Source organism: Brassica oleracea, chromosome C4, assembly GCF_000695525.1.
Source record: "Brassica oleracea var. oleracea cultivar TO1000 chromosome C4, BOL, whole genome shotgun sequence".
Taxonomy (NCBI): domain Eukaryota; kingdom Viridiplantae; phylum Streptophyta; class Magnoliopsida; order Brassicales; family Brassicaceae; genus Brassica; species Brassica oleracea.
The window spans coordinates 36,702,485-36,724,304 of NC_027751.1; the positions used below are offsets into that span (position 1 = coordinate 36,702,485).

General features: G+C 40.1%; 2 protein-coding genes across 2 annotated transcripts; one reads left to right on the forward strand and one right to left on the reverse strand.

Moving 5' to 3' along the window:
• Positions 1 to 10,689: 10,689 nt before the first annotated feature.
• On the forward strand, positions 10,690 to 13,266 carry LOC106342631 (putative tyrosine-protein phosphatase TPTE). Its single transcript, XM_013781623.1, is given in 9 exon segments — positions 10,690 to 10,806; positions 10,882 to 11,047; positions 11,050 to 11,178; positions 11,253 to 11,429; positions 11,499 to 11,612; positions 11,685 to 11,867; positions 12,401 to 12,643; positions 12,730 to 12,831; positions 12,912 to 13,266. Coding segments are annotated over 8 exon segments (1,254 nt in total). The 5' UTR covers positions 10,690 to 10,806; position 10,882; the 3' UTR covers positions 13,053 to 13,266.
• Positions 13,267 to 13,271: 5 nt separating this feature from the next.
• Positions 13,272 to 15,333, reverse strand: LOC106342630 (probable mitochondrial saccharopine dehydrogenase-like oxidoreductase At5g39410). Its single transcript, XM_013781622.1, has 3 exons — positions 14,873 to 15,333; positions 14,220 to 14,544; positions 13,272 to 14,154 (listed from the first exon to the last, which is right to left on the reverse strand). The coding sequence occupies exons 1-3, from the start codon at positions 15,217 to 15,219 to the stop codon at positions 13,465 to 13,467; spliced, it is 1,362 nt and encodes a 453-aa protein (XP_013637076.1). The 5' UTR covers positions 15,220 to 15,333; the 3' UTR covers positions 13,272 to 13,464.
• Positions 15,334 to 21,820: the final 6,487 nt, after the last annotated feature.

Consider the following 21,820-nt stretch of genomic DNA (forward strand, 5'->3'; position numbering starts at 1 on the left):
CGGAGATATTCCATTTTTTCCGATCTTCGTAATTATCTTCAAAATTTCGTATTTATCAGCGGAAACTTGACATTTATCTTCCCTTGCGGACCAAGCGTAAACTGACATGCAGTTTACGGCTGTTGGTTAAGAAATCGCAAATTGGGCCTCGAGTCGTGTCTTAGGTCCCTTTGGGCCGTCTTTCGACTCGAAGCATTTATTACGGCTTCTTTCGATAAAGAACGAACTTTCCGCAGTTTTTACGGTAAAGTTTGATTGATAACTTAGAAATGGCGGGGAACGTGAGATGGGTTCGCTACGGTATTAGGGAGATAGCATCGAAGGGTAGACGAGAATGCATGGACTGATGTCGTATCGACGTTTCGGAAGAGCTTGGTCGCTACGTATCGACCGAACTTTGGTTCGAGCTCGGTCGCTACGTAGCGACCGAGCGGAATGGGCGTTTGGTCGCTATGTAGCGACTGAGCTTTGGCTCGAACTCGGTTGCTACGTAGCGACCGAGCAGAGTACGCGTTTGGTCGCTGCGTAACGATCCTTCTCGAGCTCTTGTCCGATGATTCGCATTTCTTCCGCAAAGGTTTGGAATAAAGAAGAATCTATTTTGCAAATATATTTGCCAAAGAATTTTTCTACGTTTTTCTTCTTCGGGGATTTGGACGTTAACTTCGTCGTAACCGTTTTTGACCCTAACAATGGAGCATAACGGTTCAGATTATTGCTCTTTGGTTCTCGAAGACTTCAAATGGTGTGGCGGTTCTCCGGTAAGTTGTTGATCGTCATGGTGTTGCTCTTGGTCTATGCTCACATCCCAATGCCTCAAGAGTTAACTTGGTCTTGTGTGGTGGTGTAGCTAGTCTTTTCTGTGCAGGTTTAGGGGCTCATCGGTCAGAGAGTAGCGGTGATTCAACCTGGTTCTTGGATTGTCCTTTAGCGGGTGCTTAGTGTTGATGTAAGATAATCAAGCTACACTAACTAGAACACAGAGTAATACAGGGATATTTCTTTTCAATGAATTCGAATAGATTAATCCTTTTAAAAGCATATACAAGTTCTTCTTAAAAGCAATCCTTCAAGCAAGCTCAAGACAACCCTTGACTTGTTGACTAGTCTTACTCGTTCACAGACTTCACGTAGTCTATGAACCACTCAGACCCTTAACCCCTAGTGGCTTTGCTTCTCCTTATTCGGACTTCCAAACCTACTATTGCTAAAAGCTCTCTCTGTGTGTTAACCGGCCACACGGTGCCAAGCCTCCTCTTTATATTCTTTAGAGGAGAAACCTTAGACATAAAATCTATTTAATGGAAACTTTCCATATTTTCTTCTTCAGCGAATAAGCTAATCTTTCTTTCTTCTGAGTTAGATTGCTTCTTCTCCAATTCTTTCTTTAAACTGACTCCTTCAGTAATTATTCCTTGAATGCTCATTTACTCACTCGACCAGCTTCTTGTATCCTCATCTGATGTCGTAGTTCATGTCGTGCTTCATGAACTACTACAGCTCCGTCTTGACTATACATCTTCAATCTCCCCCTTTTTAATCCTTGCGTCTCACAAGTACCTAAGATGAAGTCACACACACAACACAGGGATTCACAACAAACAAGAGCAAACTCATATAGGCATGAAGCAACCAAAAATATACTTATATTATCCTAATAGTTGGGTTCAAGTATTTAATACATCTTAACAAAGACAACACACATAAATACTCCCCCATAAACCATGATCAGTCTGAATAATAAGATAAACACAATTGCAGCAAGTGGTGCAATCGGAAAGTACATAAAGCAGATAAACATAAAAGGTTGCTCCCCCATAAACTTAGCCCTTCTTCATTTTAATCCTCATCTTCTCCCCCTGCTTGTGAGCACAAGGGTTAAAAACAAATGTACACACAAGAGTCTCAAAAGAATAAGACGTTACTAACCTGCAACAGAGCGACTCAGATCCTGAACAATGTCAGTCAGTGCTTGAAGAGCTCGGGTGGTTTGCTGTAAGACCGTGTGAAGATCATCCTGAGTCAGCACTCCTTGAGGTATGGAAATATAGCCAAGGTCATGCACACTGAAACGTCGCGGTCCTGTGGTGGTGCTCGAAGGTGGAGCACTCGAGGATGATGGCAGAGGGTATGACACGTGAGCTGACCTTGAAGAAGGTTTTCCTTCCCCTCCCTTTTTTGCCTTACCCTTTGCCTTAGCGAGGCGCTGTTCATAGATCTCACCAACCCGTTTGTCCTTTGTATAGACCACTGGGCCCTGAGCTTTCTCACCCGAGAGAAGAGAGACACGATGTTGCTTCTGGAGGACACTCATGATCAAGCGAGGAAATATCAACCAGCGAGAGTCATTCTTCTGCACCACACCAAGATTCATGACTTGCCTGAAGATCAATCTTCCCATATCAACTCGGATTCCTCGAGCCATCTTGTAGATCAACCTTGCTCGATCAACAAAGACATGTGTCTTGTGTGTAGATGAGATCCAATTGTAGGCAGCAATGATCATGAGGGCACCGTAGCGGTGAGACAAGTCAGCAGTGGTCAGATTGTCCCATTCTTTTCGAGTTCCTTCAGTGAGAAACTCAGCCAACTCAGACTTTTCATCCAGAGGTTCGACATGCAGAGCCTCGTTGATCATTGTTGGAGAGAACTCATATGTTTGACCACGCACTTGGACCGCTATCTCCTCTGCATCTGCTTCAACCTTTGTATCAGGAAGACCAGCATATAACTCAGCAACGACTTGTTCAACTTAGTTTCCAAGAGCTGAGACTGTTGTTCCCATAGAACCTTTTGCGATGATCTCAACATATCCCCACTGATCCTTCTCAGTCATATCCACGGATCTCTCGGCTATGAGGCTCCGACGCATAAATTGCTGAATCCTCTCGGTGAATGGGGATACTTCAGCCGCAACACTTCTCTCAGACGCTTTCCTGGATCGAACACGGCTTGAAACAGAGGTATTCTGAACAAGGACTGGAGGACTCAACTCATCAGTCGATGGTGCCTTAGATGTGGACTTAGAGACGCCAGATTTACTCGTCTTGCGTCGCTTTGAAGATCCTAATCCCAATTTCTTCATCACCCGCTTTTTCCTGCTTCGTTTCTTAGTGATTTCTTCAGCCGATGACCCGAGAGAATCTACATCCTCTGCCCTTGCCTCAGATCGATGCTGACTCTGCTCTTCTGCCTTGTCACCAGAGTCAATCTTTTCATCAGGGCAAAGAAGCAAAAGAGGGTCGGTTCCCTGATTTGGATTTTCAGATCTGAGTGATTCAGATGGCGTAGCGTCGAGTGGGGCAGATGGAGATTTAGGCGGCGCTGGGTCGTCGATGTCGTAGCATTTGGAGCAACCGGAACTTCTTCTTGGACAGAGGAGACTTGCTGATCACCGCTTTCGTCATACAGAGCCTTCTCATGTGCAGTGTTGAACTCGTCTAGTTCCTCTGTGACCTCTGGGAGCAGGTTCGTTGTCGGTAACTCGTTTCTCAGAGGAGTTGCCTCAGATCCTTCATCAGAGAGGTTAGGCCTTGGGGATTCATCCTCTGCATGTGACAAGGAAGTAATTGCAACATCACGTTTAGCCATCTTCTTCGTTCTCACCATAGATGTCAAGAAATCGCCTTTTTGATTGAGAGCAAAAGAGACGGTGAGGAGCAGTTCTTGATTTGAAACAGTAACCGTTTAGGGTTTCTGATTCACAACGTCCTTTAAGAGGGAAACTCAATCAACTTTTCCGAAATTGCAACTTCGGTCCCTCCTTGTTAACCTTTTTCCTTATTTGACCTGTACTTTCAAAATCTCTCATCCAAACCCAAAGTCATTCAAGCTCCTTTGTGAATTAATCGTGTATCACAAGACTTTCAGAATAGTAATCAAACACGAGTTAACAAACTCCCAATTGGCCAATCTTGATCTCATAATTTTTTTAAAAAAAATTCTTTGTACCTTTTACGATGAGTACTGCAAGACTTGGCTCAGCACTTGATTCAGGTTGCACGTATCACTCTTTGAAGATTTTATGATCTGGTGCACCTGATTATCTTTTTATGGCTAGCTTTCACATTGCCATGCCTTTATCAATCATGTGGGTTTTCAACCTTTATCCGCGTGCTGTGAAACCCATATTGTCACCCTTGTTTCCCTTTTTTTTTTCGTTTTCCCTTTTTTTTTTTTTTTTTTTTTTTTTTTTTTTCTGAAACATAACTGGCTCTTTTAAGATTAGGGAAGGGTCACAGATTGACGCGAAATCTGTACCTCACACATTGACGACACATCAAGCAGCTCTTTTCCACAACGCTCTCAGGTCCAAACATAATCTGAATTATACGTACATCCTGAGCAAGTGCCTGCACTAACATCTGCACATCTTGACTCAATGGTCAAGCTTACACACTCCAATTGCATTTCTTAGAGTAATAAAACGAGTGTATTCAAGAGATTTAGTAAATATATCAGCAAATTGAGAATCAGTAACTACATGATCGATGACTACCTGATTGTCTTCAACTAATTCTCTGATGAAATGGTGTCTGATGTCAATGTGCTTTGTTCGCGAATGCTGAACTGGATTCTTTGAGATATTGATTGCACTTTTATTGTCGCAGTATATAAGAAGAGGACCAAAGTGCATTCCATAATCAGCTGACATTTGTTTCATCCAGATCAGTTGTGAACAACAGCTTCCCATAGCGATATATTCTGCTTCTGCTGTAGAAAGTGATACACAGTTTTGCTTCTTACTCAGCCATGAAATGAGATTGTTTCCAAGAAAGAAACATCCTCCACTTGTGCTTTTCCTGTCATCAGCACATCCTGCCCAGTCTGCATCACAGTAGCCCACCAAGTTCTCATTCGAGTTTCTTAGTAGTACACTCTAAGGTTCTCTGTTCCTTTGACATACTTGATGATTCTCTTCACATCATTTAGGTGAGACACCTTCGGTTTAGCTTGATATCTCGCACAGACCCCAACACTGAACGATAGATCCGGTCTACTAGTAGTGAGATATAGTAAACTCCCAATCATCCCTCGATAAAGCTTTGTGTCAACATCCTCTCCTGCTTCATCGCGTGCAAGTTTCAAGGTGGCACTCATAGGTGTTTTGGAGATCTTGTTGTCCGTAAGTCCAAATCGTTTCACCAGACTTTGTGCATATGCGGCTTGAGATATAAATACTCCTTTCTCTGATTGATCAATCTGTAGCCCCAAGAAGTACTTCAGCTCACCACACATACTCATCTCAAATTCTTGTGTCATGTTCTTCACAAACTCGTCTACCATTGATTGAGATGTGCTCCCAAAGATTATATCATCCACATAGATCTGAACAACAATTATGATTGTCTATACTTCCTCTGATGTAACCACCATCCACAAGGAATCCAGTAAGTCTCTCATACCAAGCCCGAGGTGTCTGCTTCAATCCATACAGAGCTTTCTTAAGTAGGTACACATGATTGTGATGGATTGGATCCTCAAACCCCTTTGGTTATTCTACATACACTTCTTCTTGCAGTATCCCATTTAAGAAGGCACTCTCATTTGATACACCTTGAAGTTAAGTATACATGCCATCCCCAGAAATAATCGTATGGATTCCAGTCTTGCAACTGGAGCAAAGGTCTCTTCAAAATCAACTCCTTCGATTTGTGAGTAACCTTGTGCTACAAGTCGTGCCTTATTGTGAACCACTTCTCCATGTTCATCTGTTTTGTTTTTGAAGATCCACTTGGTTCCAACAATGTTGACTCCATTAGGTCGAGCCACCAACTCCCATACATCATTCCGTGTGAATTGTTCCAACTCTTCCTCCATGGAAACAATCCAATACTCATCTCGAAGTGCTTCAGTATGTGTCTTAGGTTCGACAACGGAGACAAAACATGCAAAATGAACCATGTCCCTGAAGTTGATCACTTTTCCACGAGTTTTGCGACCTTCCTCAACTCCTCCAATGACATCTGACACTGAATGATTCTGATGAACTTGCTGAATGACTTGTTGAGGAATGGAAGCTTCTGATTCAATTACAGCCCCTTCTGTCTTGCTTTCTTCAGGTGATTTGTCACTGACCCGGGTTTCCTCCTTTTCAGTGTCTTCATCTGACTCTCATTGCTCCCAAGTTACAGATGTCATGTCATCAAACACCACATTCACGGATTCCACGATGACTGCTGATCTCTTGTTGTAAACTCGGTAAGCTGTGCTAGTTCCTGAATAACCCAGAAAGATTCCCTCATCACTTCTGGAGTCGAATTTTCCAAGATAGTCCTTGTCATTTAGGATGTAGCACCTGCAACCAAAAACATGAAAATAACCAATATTAGGTGTCTTTCCATTCCACATTTCATAAGGAGTTTTTGTGGTCCCTTTTCGAACATAAACTCGGTTAATGATGTAGCATGCAGTACTCAGTGCCTCTGCCCATAATCTCTGAGGTATTTTGTTTCCGTGAATCATTGCACGAGCCATCTCCTGTAGAGTCCTGTTCTTTCGTTCAACCACTCCATTCTGCTGCAGGGTTCTTGGTGCTGTAAACTGATGACTAATGCCCTTTTGTACACAGAATTCCATCGTAACTCCATTCTCAAATTCTCCACCATGATCACTGCGTATGTTTTTGATTCCTCCTCTTTCATTTATGAGTTGAAGAGCCAGGATTTTGAAGCTTTCTGCAGTTTCTGATTTCTCTCTGATGAATCGAACCCAAGTGAATCGAGTGTAGTCATCTACCAGCACAAATACATACTTTTTGCCTCCAATGCTCTCTTTCTGCATTGGCCCCACAAGATCCATATGAATTAGATCAAGTGGTGCTGAAGCTTGTACATCTGGAACCTTCTTGTGTTGAACTTTTACTTGCTTTCCCTGATTGCAAGCTCCACACACCATCTTGTCATCAAATCGGAGCTTCGGTACTCCCCTAACTAGATCCTTATGCACCAGATTTGTCATATTCCTGACATTCATGTGTCCCAATCTTTGATGCCATAGTTCAACATTTCCTTGCGCTGTCATGCATTTGATCTTCTTTACCCACATGTAGCAGTTGTTACCAGATCTGATTCCTTGCAAAATCGTCACGCCATATGCATTTATTGCACGACAGTCAGTCGCTGAGAATACTACAGTGAGTCCTTCATCACACAATTGACTAACACTAATCAGATTTGCTTTTAATCCTTTGACGAAGTACACATTTGCTAGCTTAGGTAACTCTGAGTTGCACGTGATGCCTTTGCCTTTGATGATTCCATATCCTCCATCTCCAAAGGTAACCTTTCCACCTTTAACTTTTGACACTTCTTTGAGATACTCAGCATTGCCTGTCATATGTCTGGAACAACCGCTGTCAAAATACGATGGTTCATCTGAATCCAGCTCATCTGTGACGCGTGCCATGTTACACCAAACTCCACCAGCTCCACTGTTAGCTGCTCCTGAATAAAGATCAGTCTTCTTCATCCAGACTTGATTTGTTTTCCCAATCCTCCAGAATTTCCGTTGCTTCCACATTTGATTGACCCTGTTGAGGTACTTATAGCAGAACCTTTTGTAGTGTCCGAACTTTCCATAGAAGAAACACCTAGTAGTCTGATGCAGAGTTGGCTTAGAGTTGAATTCCTCTCCATGTGCATAGCCTCCTGACACAAATTGTGTCTGTCCTGTATTATTAGTCTGCCTCCCAGTGTAGCCCAAACCCATGTGCGAGCTTTCTGTTCTCCCAGCACACAGAATCTTGTCTAGTTGCTTGGTTCCAGTGAGCATCTTGATGTTTTTGTTCTGATGATCGAGTTTTGTCTGGAGATCTGCTGACACCTGTTTCTCAGCTACCACTTCATGTCTGAGTTCTTCAGCTTGTTTGGCAAGAATTAGTTTTTCCTTGATTAATCCGACACTCTCCTTAGCCAATCCAGCTTCTCTTTGTAGTTCACCTCGAACAAGGGACAGTTCAGCTTCCAACCTTTCTTTTTCCTTAATGAGTGAGAGGTTCTCCATACTGAGTTTGATTAGTGTTTCACGCACCTCCTTGTAGCTTTCATCTAACTCTCTTTCTGGTTCACCATCGCTTTCAGAGCCTGATTCAAAGTCAGTTATCCCAAGAAATGCCACAAAGTTATTCAACTCTTCCTCACTGTCACTTTCTGAGTTACTGTCATCGATTCCAATCATGGATCTTTCCTTTTTTCTTTTTCCATCTGCCTCACACTCAGCCTGAGTATGTCCAAAACCTTGACATCCATGACACTGAAATTCTCTTCTTTTGACTGTTGGACAATCGGTTCTGAAGTGACCGTTTCCCTTGCATTCATAGCACTTGACATCAGCCTTCTTGTTCCCCTTGTCAGATTCAGCAGCTGTCTTCTTTCCTGGAACAAACCTCTTCTGTCCTTGCTCTACCTTGCGTAGAGCTCTGTCAAATCGCCTGACCAATAGGCTTACTGGATCATTATCCGCAGCTTCAGTTTTTTCCACTGATGCTAAAGCGATTCTTTTTTCCTTCTTTCCACCAGAAACCTCCATTTCATGAGCTTGAAGAATCCCGACTACTTCATCAAACGTCATCTCGTCAGTGTTCAGAGAAACGCTCATAGCTGCCTTGTATGGCATGAACTTAGCTGGTAGACACCATAGGAACTTCTTCACTAGCTTCTTTTCTTTGTATTTTTTACCAAGAGTTAATGCTTCCTGAGCTAGTGTGCTGAGCTTGGAGCTGAAGTCACAAATCGATTCATGTTCATCCCTTTTAAGTTCCTCAAATCTGGTTGCAAGCATGTCTTTTCTGGAGCTCTGAACCTTCAGTGTTCCTTCAAAATGTACTTGGAGAATGTTCCATGCATCTCTTGCTGACTCACACCCTTGAATTAGCTCAAATTGCTTTCTCGCTACACTGCAGTGAATAACAGTAAGAGCTCTCGCATTGAATTTAGCCATCTTGTTTTCTTCATCCGTCCAGAGCTCTTCTCCCTTTGGTACATCAGTTCCATCATCACCTCTGGCAACAGGTGCCGTCCACCCAGATTCCACAGCTTTCCACGCCAGAGGATCTATCCCCTTGATCGTCGCCTTCATCCGAGCCTTCCAAAAGCTGTAGTTTCCTACTTCAAGGATCACCCTTAAGTGCGACAACATCTCACGGTAGGTTTCCATCTTACTCCGCAGGATCTTACCTGTTTAAAAATAACAAATACAGATACCCGCTCTGATACCACTTGTTGATGTAAGATAATCAAGCTACACTAACTAAAACACACAGTAATACAGGGATATTTCTTTTCAATGAATTCGACTAGATTAATCCTTTTAAAAGCATATACAAGTTCTTCTTAAAAGCAATCCTTCAAGCAAGCTCAAGACAACCCTTGACTTGTTGACTAGTCTTACTCGTTCACAGACTTCACGTAGTCTATGAACCACTCAAACCCTTAACCCCTAGTGGCTTTGCTTCTCCTTATTCGGACTTGCAAACCTCCTTTGCTAAAAGCTCTCTTTGTGTGTTAAAACGTCACACCGTGCCAAGCCTCCTCTTTATATTCTTTAGAGGAGAAACCCTAGACGTAAAATCTATTTAATGGAAACTTTCCTTATCTTCTTCTTCAGCGAATAAGCCAATCTTCATTTTTCTGAGTTAGATTGCTTCTTCTCCAATTCTTTCTTTAAACTGACTCCTTCGGTAATTTTTCCTTGAATGCTCATTAACTCACTCGACCAGTTTCTTGTATCCTCATCTGATGTTGTAGTTCATGTCGTGCTTCATGAACTACTACAGCTCCGTCTTGACTATACATCTTCACTTAGCTTGGTCCGGCGTTTCTCTTCTGCTCGCAGGAGGTCCGGGTCCGTATAGCATGTACCTGTCTGTCTGTGATGTCATTGAAGAGGTTGTATAGTTCTTGTTGCGGTGGCTCGCCATAAGGTATGGCTGTTCGTAACTCCCTCTTCAATTGACTGTCTTGCTCTCGTTGGAACATGGAGATGATAGGGTTCGAAGAGATCCCGAGACCCAGCTACCTCAGGCGTCTTTCCCGGGAATGCCGACAGCCAAGGAAACAAAGCAAAACCCACAATTCCCGGTGTTTAGTGCCAACGGTTGAGAAAGAGAATCGGTTATCTAGTGATTTTAGAATTGGCTAGCGGGATGCGTCGGTTTATGTGGTTGATGCGAAGCTGGTTTTATGATATTTGATTCAAGATAAGCTTTTGGTCGAAATCGGGTCTGGAATCAACATTGTATTCATGTTAATCGGGCTCTAAATTTTATTTATAATATTTTTTTAAAAAATTGCACGAGGTGATCTAAGTTCAACTTGCACGAGAAGAGGACAAATTTACTCAGGATGCTCAAAATTATCCTTCTACTGCGTGCTATGTCGTTCGTTTAGCACGAGTTTTCGGAATTGGCGGCTAACTCTGTATAGTTTTAATTATTGTTGGCAAAAAAAAAACAGGATCATTGTTCTTAAGCACCATCTTACAATTCCCGGCAAAACAAACGTCTACGGGTAGAGAGAGAAAGAAGTGGAGAGAGATAGAGAGAGAGAGTTTCAGAGCCCTAACTATAAAAAGAAAAACTTTGCTAGATTTCAGGAGCTCCAATAATGGAGTTGCGTCGTTGTTCATCGCGTGTCTCCATTTTTCAGGTAAAACAAAACTCATTTTTCTCCAAAAAAATAAGTTAAAACATTTTCCTTTTTGTTTCGCCTCACGTCCCTCTTCTTCTTCTTCTTTCTCGGGTTCCCATCTCCCTTCAATTTGGGAACCTGAAAATCCATTCCTCAACCTTCATGATCAATTCTTCAGGTAATAAAAAAACCCTTTTCAATCACTTTTTCTTGCGACACAAGCTACCTAACCTAACTTTTATTTTGTCTTCAGAATGGGTCTAAAGCTCTCAAGAGGGCCGGGAAAAGAGAAATCAACTCTTCAACTAACAAGGGTTCACATTCTAACGTACCTAACCACAAGTTATTACCTACGTAACTTGGTGTCCAAGAAACGAAGGCGGTTAATCGCCTGTGGATACGATCTCGACATGTCTTACATATGATATGTAACATATCCGACAAACTGTTGGCTATGTCTTTTCCCGCTGAACGAATGAGAGCAGTTTATAGAAACCCTCTTTGGCAAGTCAAGTCCGTACTCGATATGCGACACCCTGATCATTACAAGGTCAGTAAGACAACTCATCAATCAAAACATTAACCATTCATTCCTTAAAGCATTGTTCTTACAATTTTGGTCAGATTTATAATCTATGCATAGAGGAATGTTATGATCCAGAGAACTTCTATGGACGCGTGGAGAGATTCCCATTTGATGACAACCACGTCCCATCTCTTAAAATGATCCAAATTTTCTGCCAAAGTGTTCATTCTTGGCTCTCACTAGATCCTAAAAACATAGCCGTTGTCCATTGCATGGTATTTGTTCAGGAAAACTGCTTTATCTGACATTTTTTGCACCATCAGATACTAATGTTCATTGTGCAGGCAGGGAAAGGTAGGACAGGGCTAATGGTATCAGCGTACCTTGTGTATGGTGGAATGTCAGCTGAAGAAGCTCTTGAGATGTATGCAAGTAGAAGAACCACTAACAATAATGGAGTAAGTCCTCTACGAATTTTATAACATTTAAAATAAACCGTTCATTAAGTCTCTTGATTACTTCCATGACAGGTTTCAATACCTAGCCAGCGTCGTTACGTGAAATACTGGTCACATTTACTTGGTAAGGGAATTGGAAAAGGACCTCCAGAGGTTAGATTACCTCAAGAACATAGCAGAGAGTTGCTAAGAATTAGACTTTATGACACAGCCAACGTTGATTCCGTGTTCTTTGTGGTCTCAGAACTTCAGGAGGTAATAATAATTACTTACTGATCCATTGACGACTCGGTTTCTGCTTAATTTATAGTACATTTTGAGGCGTCACAGACTCTCTTTCTGCTTAACATATACATTTTTATGTGTCACAAAATCTGTTCTTATTAATACATACAGACTGATTTATTGTAGACTCAGTTTCTGCTTGATATATTAATACACCTTGATGCCTCACTTACTCTGTTTCTGCTTGATTTATAGGCTCTAGAGTGCGTTGTACACTCTGTTTCTACTTGGTATATATATTTTCGATGCAGTGTAGACTCTGTTTCTGCTTGGTATATCGATTCTGATGCATATAATATGCTTCTTATTGATATAAAAAATGATGCATTATATTTATAGGCTCTGTTTCTGCTTAATATATGCATTATAGACTCCTGTTTCCGCTTGATATATGCCTTGTAGACTCTGTTTCTGCTTGATATATAGGTTCTGATGCATTGTAGAGACTGTTTCTGCTTGATATGTACACTTTGATGCAGTGCTGACTGTGTTTCTGACGTTAGGTTCCAAATGAGATGTATAGACCATCTGTAGAACTCGCAAGAGGTTGTTGTAGACAATTCAAGAAAGGCTACTGTAGAAGCTCGAGTCCACGGTACTATATATCCCATATAAACTGTGATTCAGAGGAGGATGAGGTGTTAACAGACGGAGAAGAGCCGCGTCTTGTTGTTCAAATGGATACAGAGAGTTCCGTCATCGACGAGAAAACATGTCTTGATTTCTACTTTGACAAACCTGTGAGAGTAAGTTCACAAAAAGAAAACAGGATCTTTCAGACAATTAATGTTTGATAAGATGATTTATAAAGCATATGATGATTTTTGGATAGGTGAGTGGAGACATACGCATCACATTCTACCAGAAAATGATTGGAAGCCGGCTCTTTTATACTTGCTTCAACACTGCTTTTATAACCAATGGCTTGCTTCAGGTGAAGTTTCTCCAAATCCTTTAAACCATTACTATTCTCATTGACATTGCTTATATCAGTAGCTAGTTTTGCTCCTGCAGTTTTCCATAGGAGAGCTAGATAAAGTTGGTGGTAATGGAAGATCAATATCTGGTCCTGATTTTAGCTTGGAGTTGCTTTTCAGTCCAGCTACTTCCATATCTGGAAAGCTTCTTTCCCGCGACGACCTTTCTCTTTCCTGAGTCCTCTGTTTCCGCTCCTTCAAAAGTTTTGTTTCAGAACATCAGCCACAAAAGAGTTATCATGAATTGGTCAGCTGATCCTGCAAACACTTCAATGGCTTAAAACGGCATATCTCATGTGCAAGTGCAGAGGCAACAGCAAGTATCTAAAGGCAAATGCCACAAACAAATCACTTTCTCAACAATCTTTTTGTGGCAATGGACTGCAATTTTGGTAAATGATAGACAATTTTCTCACCATCCAATTTTTTTCAAGAGGATGCTCTGTTTCCAGTTTAAGTTTACTGAGCAAAGTTTTCACTTTATTACAACTTAAAGACTAAACTGTCCTCTCATAGACAAGCTACTTGGGTGGACCAAACACAACTTGCGAAACAGAAAAGAAAAGCATGAGAAGAGGAACTATCACTTTCTAGTCTTGGATCTTGTTCTTTGAAATGACCTCAAAGGATATGCCATTGTCTTCAAGTCGCTGCTGGATATCGGATGAACCAAACACAATCCCTGGTGTGTAGACTCCTCCCTTAACTAGGCTTTCGCGCTGGCCCAACACTATCAAACCGCATTGCACAAGCGCTATCGGTGTGGTTATGTACCCAATCTCAGGTCCCGAGATTCTCGTGATAATCTCCATGTCAGGCTTTGTCTTTCCTTCCGAGACAAGACTCTCTTCGCTGTAGCCACGACCAATGAACCACATCTTAAACGTAGCGCTCTCCACCTCTTCTTCACTAGGACCTTTCTTCTGGAACCAACCGAGGCTAAAAACAGAAGGGAACTTCAAAAGAAGCCATCTTCCCAAGGAGAACTTGGAAAGCAGACCAAGGGAGACGCCAAGTGTGACGTAACGGAATATACCAAAGAGAGATTTGGATGTTATCTTCACGCCGAAGTGAGCCGGCTTGATCGCTGACCAGAAAGCTTCTCTCTTTTGTATCTGATCAGGACTCTCGTTAAGCCCAGGGAGCCCATGTGGCTTCTCCGTTAGAGTTGTGAGTGTTCTACGAACAACTACTGCATCAGCAGAAGGTAGCTTCAAAGCCCAAAGACCAATCTTCTTCTGGTTTTCTAGCGTTGGTCCTTTAGCCGGTGGACCATGAATCTGCAAATACACGAATATTAGTCACTTCAAGAGTGTTACATTATGATGTCATATTCATAACTCACAGATGGTCTAGGCTTTCTTGGTCTTGAACGTCTCAGTTCTTTAAGGTTCTCTGCATTGGCAACACCCAGAACCGCTGACTCGTAAGTCCCAAAGTTTCCAGCAATCTTTTTGGTAGACTCCAAGGCGAGGTATGCTTCGATCTGGTTAGGAACCGATGGAGGCTCCCATTGCTTGGAGTTGAAGAGGAGACCCAACTCAGCAGGGATTGAATCGAAACCACAAGCGGAAACGATTAGAGAGCCAGTCTCTTCTGCTCTTTCGTGGTACTTAGCTTCCATCCTCTCCATGAACTCAGGCTCACCACTTATATCCAAATAATCACACCTACAATATAACAAGCAAACCAAACATAACAAGTTTCTAACCATTACTTCTTACTCATAAACACACACAAAGTTCAGCTTTTTAGTTCACACTGTAACTACACACCAGAGAGAGAAAACAGAGGAAAAGACGATTTTATCCTGAGTCCCCGCACAAGCGGCAACAAAGAACCAATGTAACAAGCAAACCAAACATAACAAGATTTACATATTTGTCATCTAAGTTACAAGCTTTAACCATTACTTAGATTGCATCAACTCCTCATAAGTCACTTTTTTTAAGTTCACAGAGTAACAAGTGAAAACAGAGAAAAAAAACACGATTTTACCCAGAGTCGGCACAAGCGGCGACGACGGGATCGCCATGGATACGGAACGGTCCGACACAGTTGAGGATGAGTTTGGTCTGAGTACAGAGACGGCGAAGTGAATCCGGGTCTGACGTATCAGCAGTGAGGATATCGACGGAGGAAGGAGGCGGGTTCGGGCGGGATGCCCAGTCGAGAGACTGGGTTAACCGGGTCGGGTTGCGACCCGCTAAAGCTAGGGACTTTAACGGAGAAGAAGGAGTTTGGAGGAACTTGAGAGCTTCCCGGACGACGTATTTTCCGGTGAATCCGGATGCTCCGAGTATGACGATATCGTAAACCGGGTTGGGGTTTTGGGTTGGGTCCATCGTGTGATCGGGTACGGATTCAGAGAAACTTTTGGGTTCAAGAGAGATCTTTGGTGGGAGAAAGTCTTCGAGAGATTAGCTCCGTATACCCCAAACCAACCCCACCCCAATAATTGAATCAATTGCTCCAGTAATCCTGCCCGGAAAAAAAAAAATTCTCATATACTCCTTTCCGAAGCTATTTAGATTAGAAAATAGATAAATTTTTAATTAAATCCGGAAAATTATTAAAAAAACCACGGAACCAACAGAATTTTGCGTATTTACAACCCAACCAGGACCATTTCGCGGACCATCCAGACCCGATCCATAAAATTCAGATCTCTATCTTCATAACTTTCGACAACTTTGTACGAGTTGGTGTAATTGTAAATCTTGGTGTAACTGTACAGCGTATAAGACTGCGACTAATATAAACTGTATCAATTACAAAATTATTCTAAATTGAACTAAGTCGCACTTTTTGATTTGCAAAGTTCAACTAGTTTTGATTGTATCTTTTACATTTGCATTATGTTCTTTTATGGAGACAGTGTTAATAATAAATAAAAATTACTTTATATAGAAAAACTAGAGACATTATATTATATGAAATGCATTTTACATAAACCTAGTAAAAGTAGATAAAAAGTACACGCCATAACTCATAAACACACAACTAATCTTCAATTGGCCAGTGGCCAGCGGTCAAGTGAATATCCCACTGGCCAAGTGAATACCATTGCAGAAGTCCCAAGCTGCACATTGCCAGAAACAACGATTGCATGTCCACCGTGTTCTAGATCCATCTAAGGAGACTACAAACATCGGTTCTATTACTGCGGAGCACCAACAATCATGTGAGATGTTGGGGTTTATTCTTTCCAGTAGAGACATAAACACCTCAGGTTTTTCGTAACCCCAATGGCCTGAGGATAACGAAGTCGTGATCATGTAATTCATCCGATCAACAAATTCACGACTAAAGCTAGGATAGTTGTGAACAAATCCTCTAGCATCAACACTAAACGCTATGTTCAGCATTCCATCTACATACTTGGCCCACAACAATCCTCTCTCACCAGCAAGACGGATTTTTCCCCTTCCTTTATCAAGTAAATGGAGGACGAAGACTCATACATACCTCGCATGTAGATAGCCTCTAGATTACCGGCTCTTGGTAGCACCTAAGCCTGGATGTCCTTAAAGCATTAGCCTCATTAATCTAGTCATTCAAGTTAAAGAGATATGCAAATCGGTAGAAGTATTCTTCTCTGCCAATTTGATTGAACTCGGAGAAAACAATTCTTGCACTATAGAAGTCCCGAAGATGGCTTGTTGCTACCTTTGAGAGAATTTTATGAAGCATGGAAGGAGGGAGAGAAGCCAAGTTACTGTTCGACATGGAGATATATTTGTTTAATCAAGTAAATGGAGAGATTTTCGTTTTACTTATTTGGAGAAGGTGATAAACCCTTTTATAATGGGGATAATCCTCTAACCGAAATACATGTAGTATGGAAGTTCAACTGACGTGTAGAGAAAAGTATAAATTGAGTATTTATTATCCCACTTAAGGGTGATTTGATAGACGACTCGAGAAGACACGAGTTCAGAAGACATGACTTCTCAGTGCGCATGGGTTGGATTTTAAACTTTGAAAAACTCTAAGCGATAAAGATATATAACTGTGTATAAGTAAGTGAAAGTAACTGATTTAGATTATCTAAATTCATGAAACTAAGCACAATTTAAAAAAATTAGATTGTCTCAATATATGAAACTATGTAAAACGTTAAGAAAATGAGATATTTCGTAACTTTATTTCATGTTATTTAATAAATGAAATGCTAATATTTTGTAACTTTATTTCATGTTATTTAATTCTCGATTTACTACCCCAACTATTCTACAAGTTGTAACTCTTCCATTTAAGGGGAGACGGCGCGACGAGACATGAGTTCAGAAGACACAATTTCTCTCTCCTACAGTCGCATCTCTTGGAATTGGAACTGGAACTTTGTATAGCTTTAATTTATTAAGATTTATAACTATGTATAAGTAAGTGAAACTGAGTTATTTAGATTGTCTAAATTTACGAAACTAAGAAAAACGTAACAATTTAAATTGTATATATATTTGAAACTATGTAAAACTTAACGAAATTTAGATAGTGTCTTGTTATATTTTGATAGAAATAATTAGTGGATATATTTAATGACATAAACTAGCTGTATATGAGATAATAAATGTAAATGTTAGTATTTAGTTTGGGAAAAAACCTGTAATTAATGATTCAAGCATCGGCGTGTCCATTTAAGGGTGATTTGATTGACTCCCTGAGAAAGCAAGACTTCTCTCACACGCCTTCTGACTGCAACAGTCGCATGTCTGGAATTTGGAAATTTGTATAACTTTAATTTATTAAGATTTATCACTATGTATAAAAGTAAAACTGAGTTATTTAGATTGTCTAAATTTAAGAAACTAAGAAAAATGTACCAATTTAGATTGTATAAATATTTGTAAAACCTAACGAAATTTAGATAGTATCTTGTTATATTTTGATAGAAATGATCAGTATCCAAAACTTATTATAATTAGTGGATATATTTAATGACATAAACTAGCTGTATATGAGATAATAAATGTAAATGTTAGTATTTAGTTTGGGAAAAACCTGTAATTAATGATAATGATGGACTCCGCGAAATAACTGCATGTCTCGAATGAAAAAGTCTCTTATAATAATAATTACACATGCATTTAAACGCCACAACACTACACCGTCTACAATCATCATTAACATTGCATTTAAACTCCACCACAGTAAGTTAAATCGTCTTCTTCAGTCCGGATATAACATTTCTCTTGCAAAATTCACCAAAATGAAAAGCAAAGAAAGGATTCATCATCTCCTCTCTCAACAAACAAGATGACACACTACAATAAACTTTCTGAAGTTTCTTATAACCCCAAGATCACGTCTTGGCGTTTCAGAGTCAAGATACACATGATCTACCATTTCTATTCCTATGTTACCAACAGTGGGCCTTTCTATAAATATGTCCTATCAGATGAAGAGGTATGTGTTAAATCATCATCTCTCGAGATTCTAATAGCATGTAACCGTGAAAAATAAAAACTTGATCCTTGTACTTTATTTATGTAGGGAACCAAGATGGAGATGACCATTTATGGGAATTCTGATAGGTTTCGAGGCCTAGAAAAGCAAGAGGGAAAATGGGTGGAAATATTTCGAGTAGAAGTTAACCGTTCCTATCCAGGTTTCCAGGCAACTAACTCTCGGTTCAATTTATCTGCTACGCGCAATACGCAAGTCCACATCATCGATCCTCTGAACAATCGGCTTTTCATGGACTTCAAGAACATCCATGCAATCCCTCACATGGGCCACATGGACCGAAACTATCCAATAGGTATGAATGCTACTAGAATTAAAATATATTCACATGTCTTGGATTCAGAAATTTGTATAGCTTAATGTATTAAAAATATAACTATGTATAAGTAAGTGAAACTAAGTGATTTAGATTGTCTAAATTTATGAAACTAAGGAAAACGTAACACTTATCTGGTAGATATAATGGGAGTGGTCTTCAACACGGAAGCCCATTTCGATGACCCTGCAAGTCCAAGGATGGTGTTTTACATAAGGAACAACATGTAAGTAGAAAGTAACCTATGATCAAAGCAAAAATTTATCTATACTGCAAAATTTATCTATACTGTAATTTATCTTAATAGTGACAGTTAGATAAAATGTGTGGCAACTGGCGCTCATGGTTACGCCTTCCGGGATGGTCTTGAAAACATGAAGGGTCGTGGACAGGTGATTGTGGTCCTTAAGATGTGGAGGGTCTGGAAAATTTTGAGTAAGTGCAGTTTATGAGTATGTGATCTCTGCAAATTTTTTGACTAAGTGATAGTTGAGTAAAACGTTTACTAAACTCATTTACACATGTTATTTTGGTCCTCCTGATCTATGGCTTGAGACCGAGGGTGGATTATCTGACTTCAGGTTCAACCCGCGTTTGCCGGAGGTTGAGGAGTTCTGGCAGTCGCTACTAAGCAGTGACCCTTATGTTCAGCGATATGGGGCTGTAGGTCTTTTGAAAATCTTGTTGATCTCAATGTTCTCCATCTTCGTACTTGTCTTAAACTTGGTGAAACTTTGTTTAAATGTTGGTGAAACTATGTCAAATGTTGGTGAAACATCGTGGTTTTACCTTTTTCAATTTTTCAACTTCGAAAAAATTAGATGAACTACAAGTTCGTGCTCGTATAAACTGGTAAAAATTTGTGTTTTCACTTAATCAATTGTCCAACTTTGTAATACTTAGACAAAGTTGAAATTCGGTTTCGTATAAATAGGTCAGACTTTGTGTTACTTGTACTTTCTCAATTGTCTAACATCGTAAAAATTATAGAAACTTTTTCGATAGATCAAACTACATAGTTATCTAACTTCGCATAACTTAAGAGAAACTTACAAAAAACTTAGAAAAAACAGAAAGTAGCTGGAAGTCTCTTAGGAATTACTCTTGTACATCATAATTCCTAGAACTACAACGACATCAAAAATAACACAACCTCCTGACATCTTTATCTTGGGCTCCATTATTTTGGGACCTTCACTGAGTTCACTTTCACTCCTTATTGTTGCTTTGAGAAATTGAACTTCTTCTTCTAGCATTCGAACTTGGTTGTCCAGCTGTTGTATCTCATCGGTGAAAGCTTCGTCAACCCATTTGAAGGCGTGATTGTCGTTTTCAAGCTACAACGGATTAAACGTACCATTAAAACAAGAACGAGTAAGCCTTCAATAACAAAATCTAAACGGATGTACCCTTAGTGACGCCGCATATATACACCGATAATACCGGCGATATGGGTTTTGATTGGTTTTGGAGATGAGCTCGGTGATGCCCACTCCGCACCAACACTTACTAGGTATTCCCAGAGTTCGTACTCATCTCCGACCACTGGTCGTGGAAGATGAAGCGGACATCTCCACTATTTCTCTCTCGGGGTTGGGAGGGAGTTCGAATGGGAGAGAGATAGATTAGGGAAGAGAGAGAAAGGAGAAGATAGCGAATGAGAAAAACCAAAAAAAAGGTCTTTAATACTTCGATTAAACGATTTTGGGGTTTTATCAAATTGGGAAGAGGGAAATTCGAGATTCGAAAAGTTGGGCGGGAAATTTTATCCAAAGATTTTCGTGGTCGAAGTTTCACCAAGTTTTTTGTTTTACAGAAAACATCAAAGTTGCACTTTTTTAATTATTTCCATTTATATTAGTTATACTCTACTTGAATGACTGATTTTGTAGTTATACCAATTATATTATCTATATTCTCCAATCCACCACAATTGCCCCCATCAACCACGCTGCCAGTGACAGAATCGAACAGCTTGGAAACGACGTTGCCATTCTCTGATGAGTTGAGGCATCTGGTTTAGGTTGGGCAAAATCGGGTTTTTGGTCGGGTTGAGTTGTTTTTTGGTTTAGTTCAAGTGTTTCAAATCTGGTTTGAATTGCAAACCGTTAAATCAGTGTAGAATTTTGGTTTATGTGGGTTTGTGTTTGGATCTTTTGAATTGAGGAGTAATAGGTTGAATAACTTTAAATATGTGGAATTAAGACGAGGTCGAAAGTTCGTGTGTAACTGTTATTATACGATATTTCTGGTGGGGAAATAAGTCGTTTACCCACTTTTTAATTATTTACATTTATATTAGTTATACTCTACTTGAATGACTGATTTTATAGTTATACCAATTATATTATGTTTCTTTGGTTCATTTCTCATACGATCATGTACACATAAACTTGATTTCCTACCAGTAGCAAATTTTAAAATGTAACGAGGTGAGTATTAACAAAAAAGCTATGAGAACTCAATGTATTTCCTAAATGATTGCTAACAATCAATGAAATGAAATATTTATAATTCTGATTAAATCATAATATTAATAATAAATCACCATCTTATCTTATTACTTCCATGACTTATTAACAAGTTTAGAATTTACAATCATATTACTCAGTTTACCTATCATAGTTATACCAGTAAAGGAAAAAAGTTTCACTTGGTTGTACAACACACAAATACAAATTTCACCTCACATCGTTTCCATACGATAAAAACATCAAAACTGAGAGTGAAAGGCTTACAACCTACTTCACATCAAAATTGAAAGCGAAAGGCTTACAACCTACTCCTCTTCTGTTTCTTCTGGGGGTGTTCATTGTGTTCCAAACTAGTGCCCACATTCTCTTCTTCTCCATATCCACTCTCACGCTCGCTATAATCCCTACTACAAGAGCTTTCTCCAACTCTTGATAATTGCTCGGTTATTTGAACTATTTACAATTCTTGGATGTCTTCCACATGCAAAATACTTCTTCTTTGCTCTCTATCCACTGATGTTAGATAAACAAACACATCTTCATCATCCAAAATATATGATTGCCTCTTAGGTTCCACTACCAATGGAATGTAACCCAAATTGAGCTTCTTCGTTAACGGATCTATTCCTCATCTTCCTGCTATCCTCTCCTTCAACAATGAATAAGTGATCTCCTCCAATGATGATG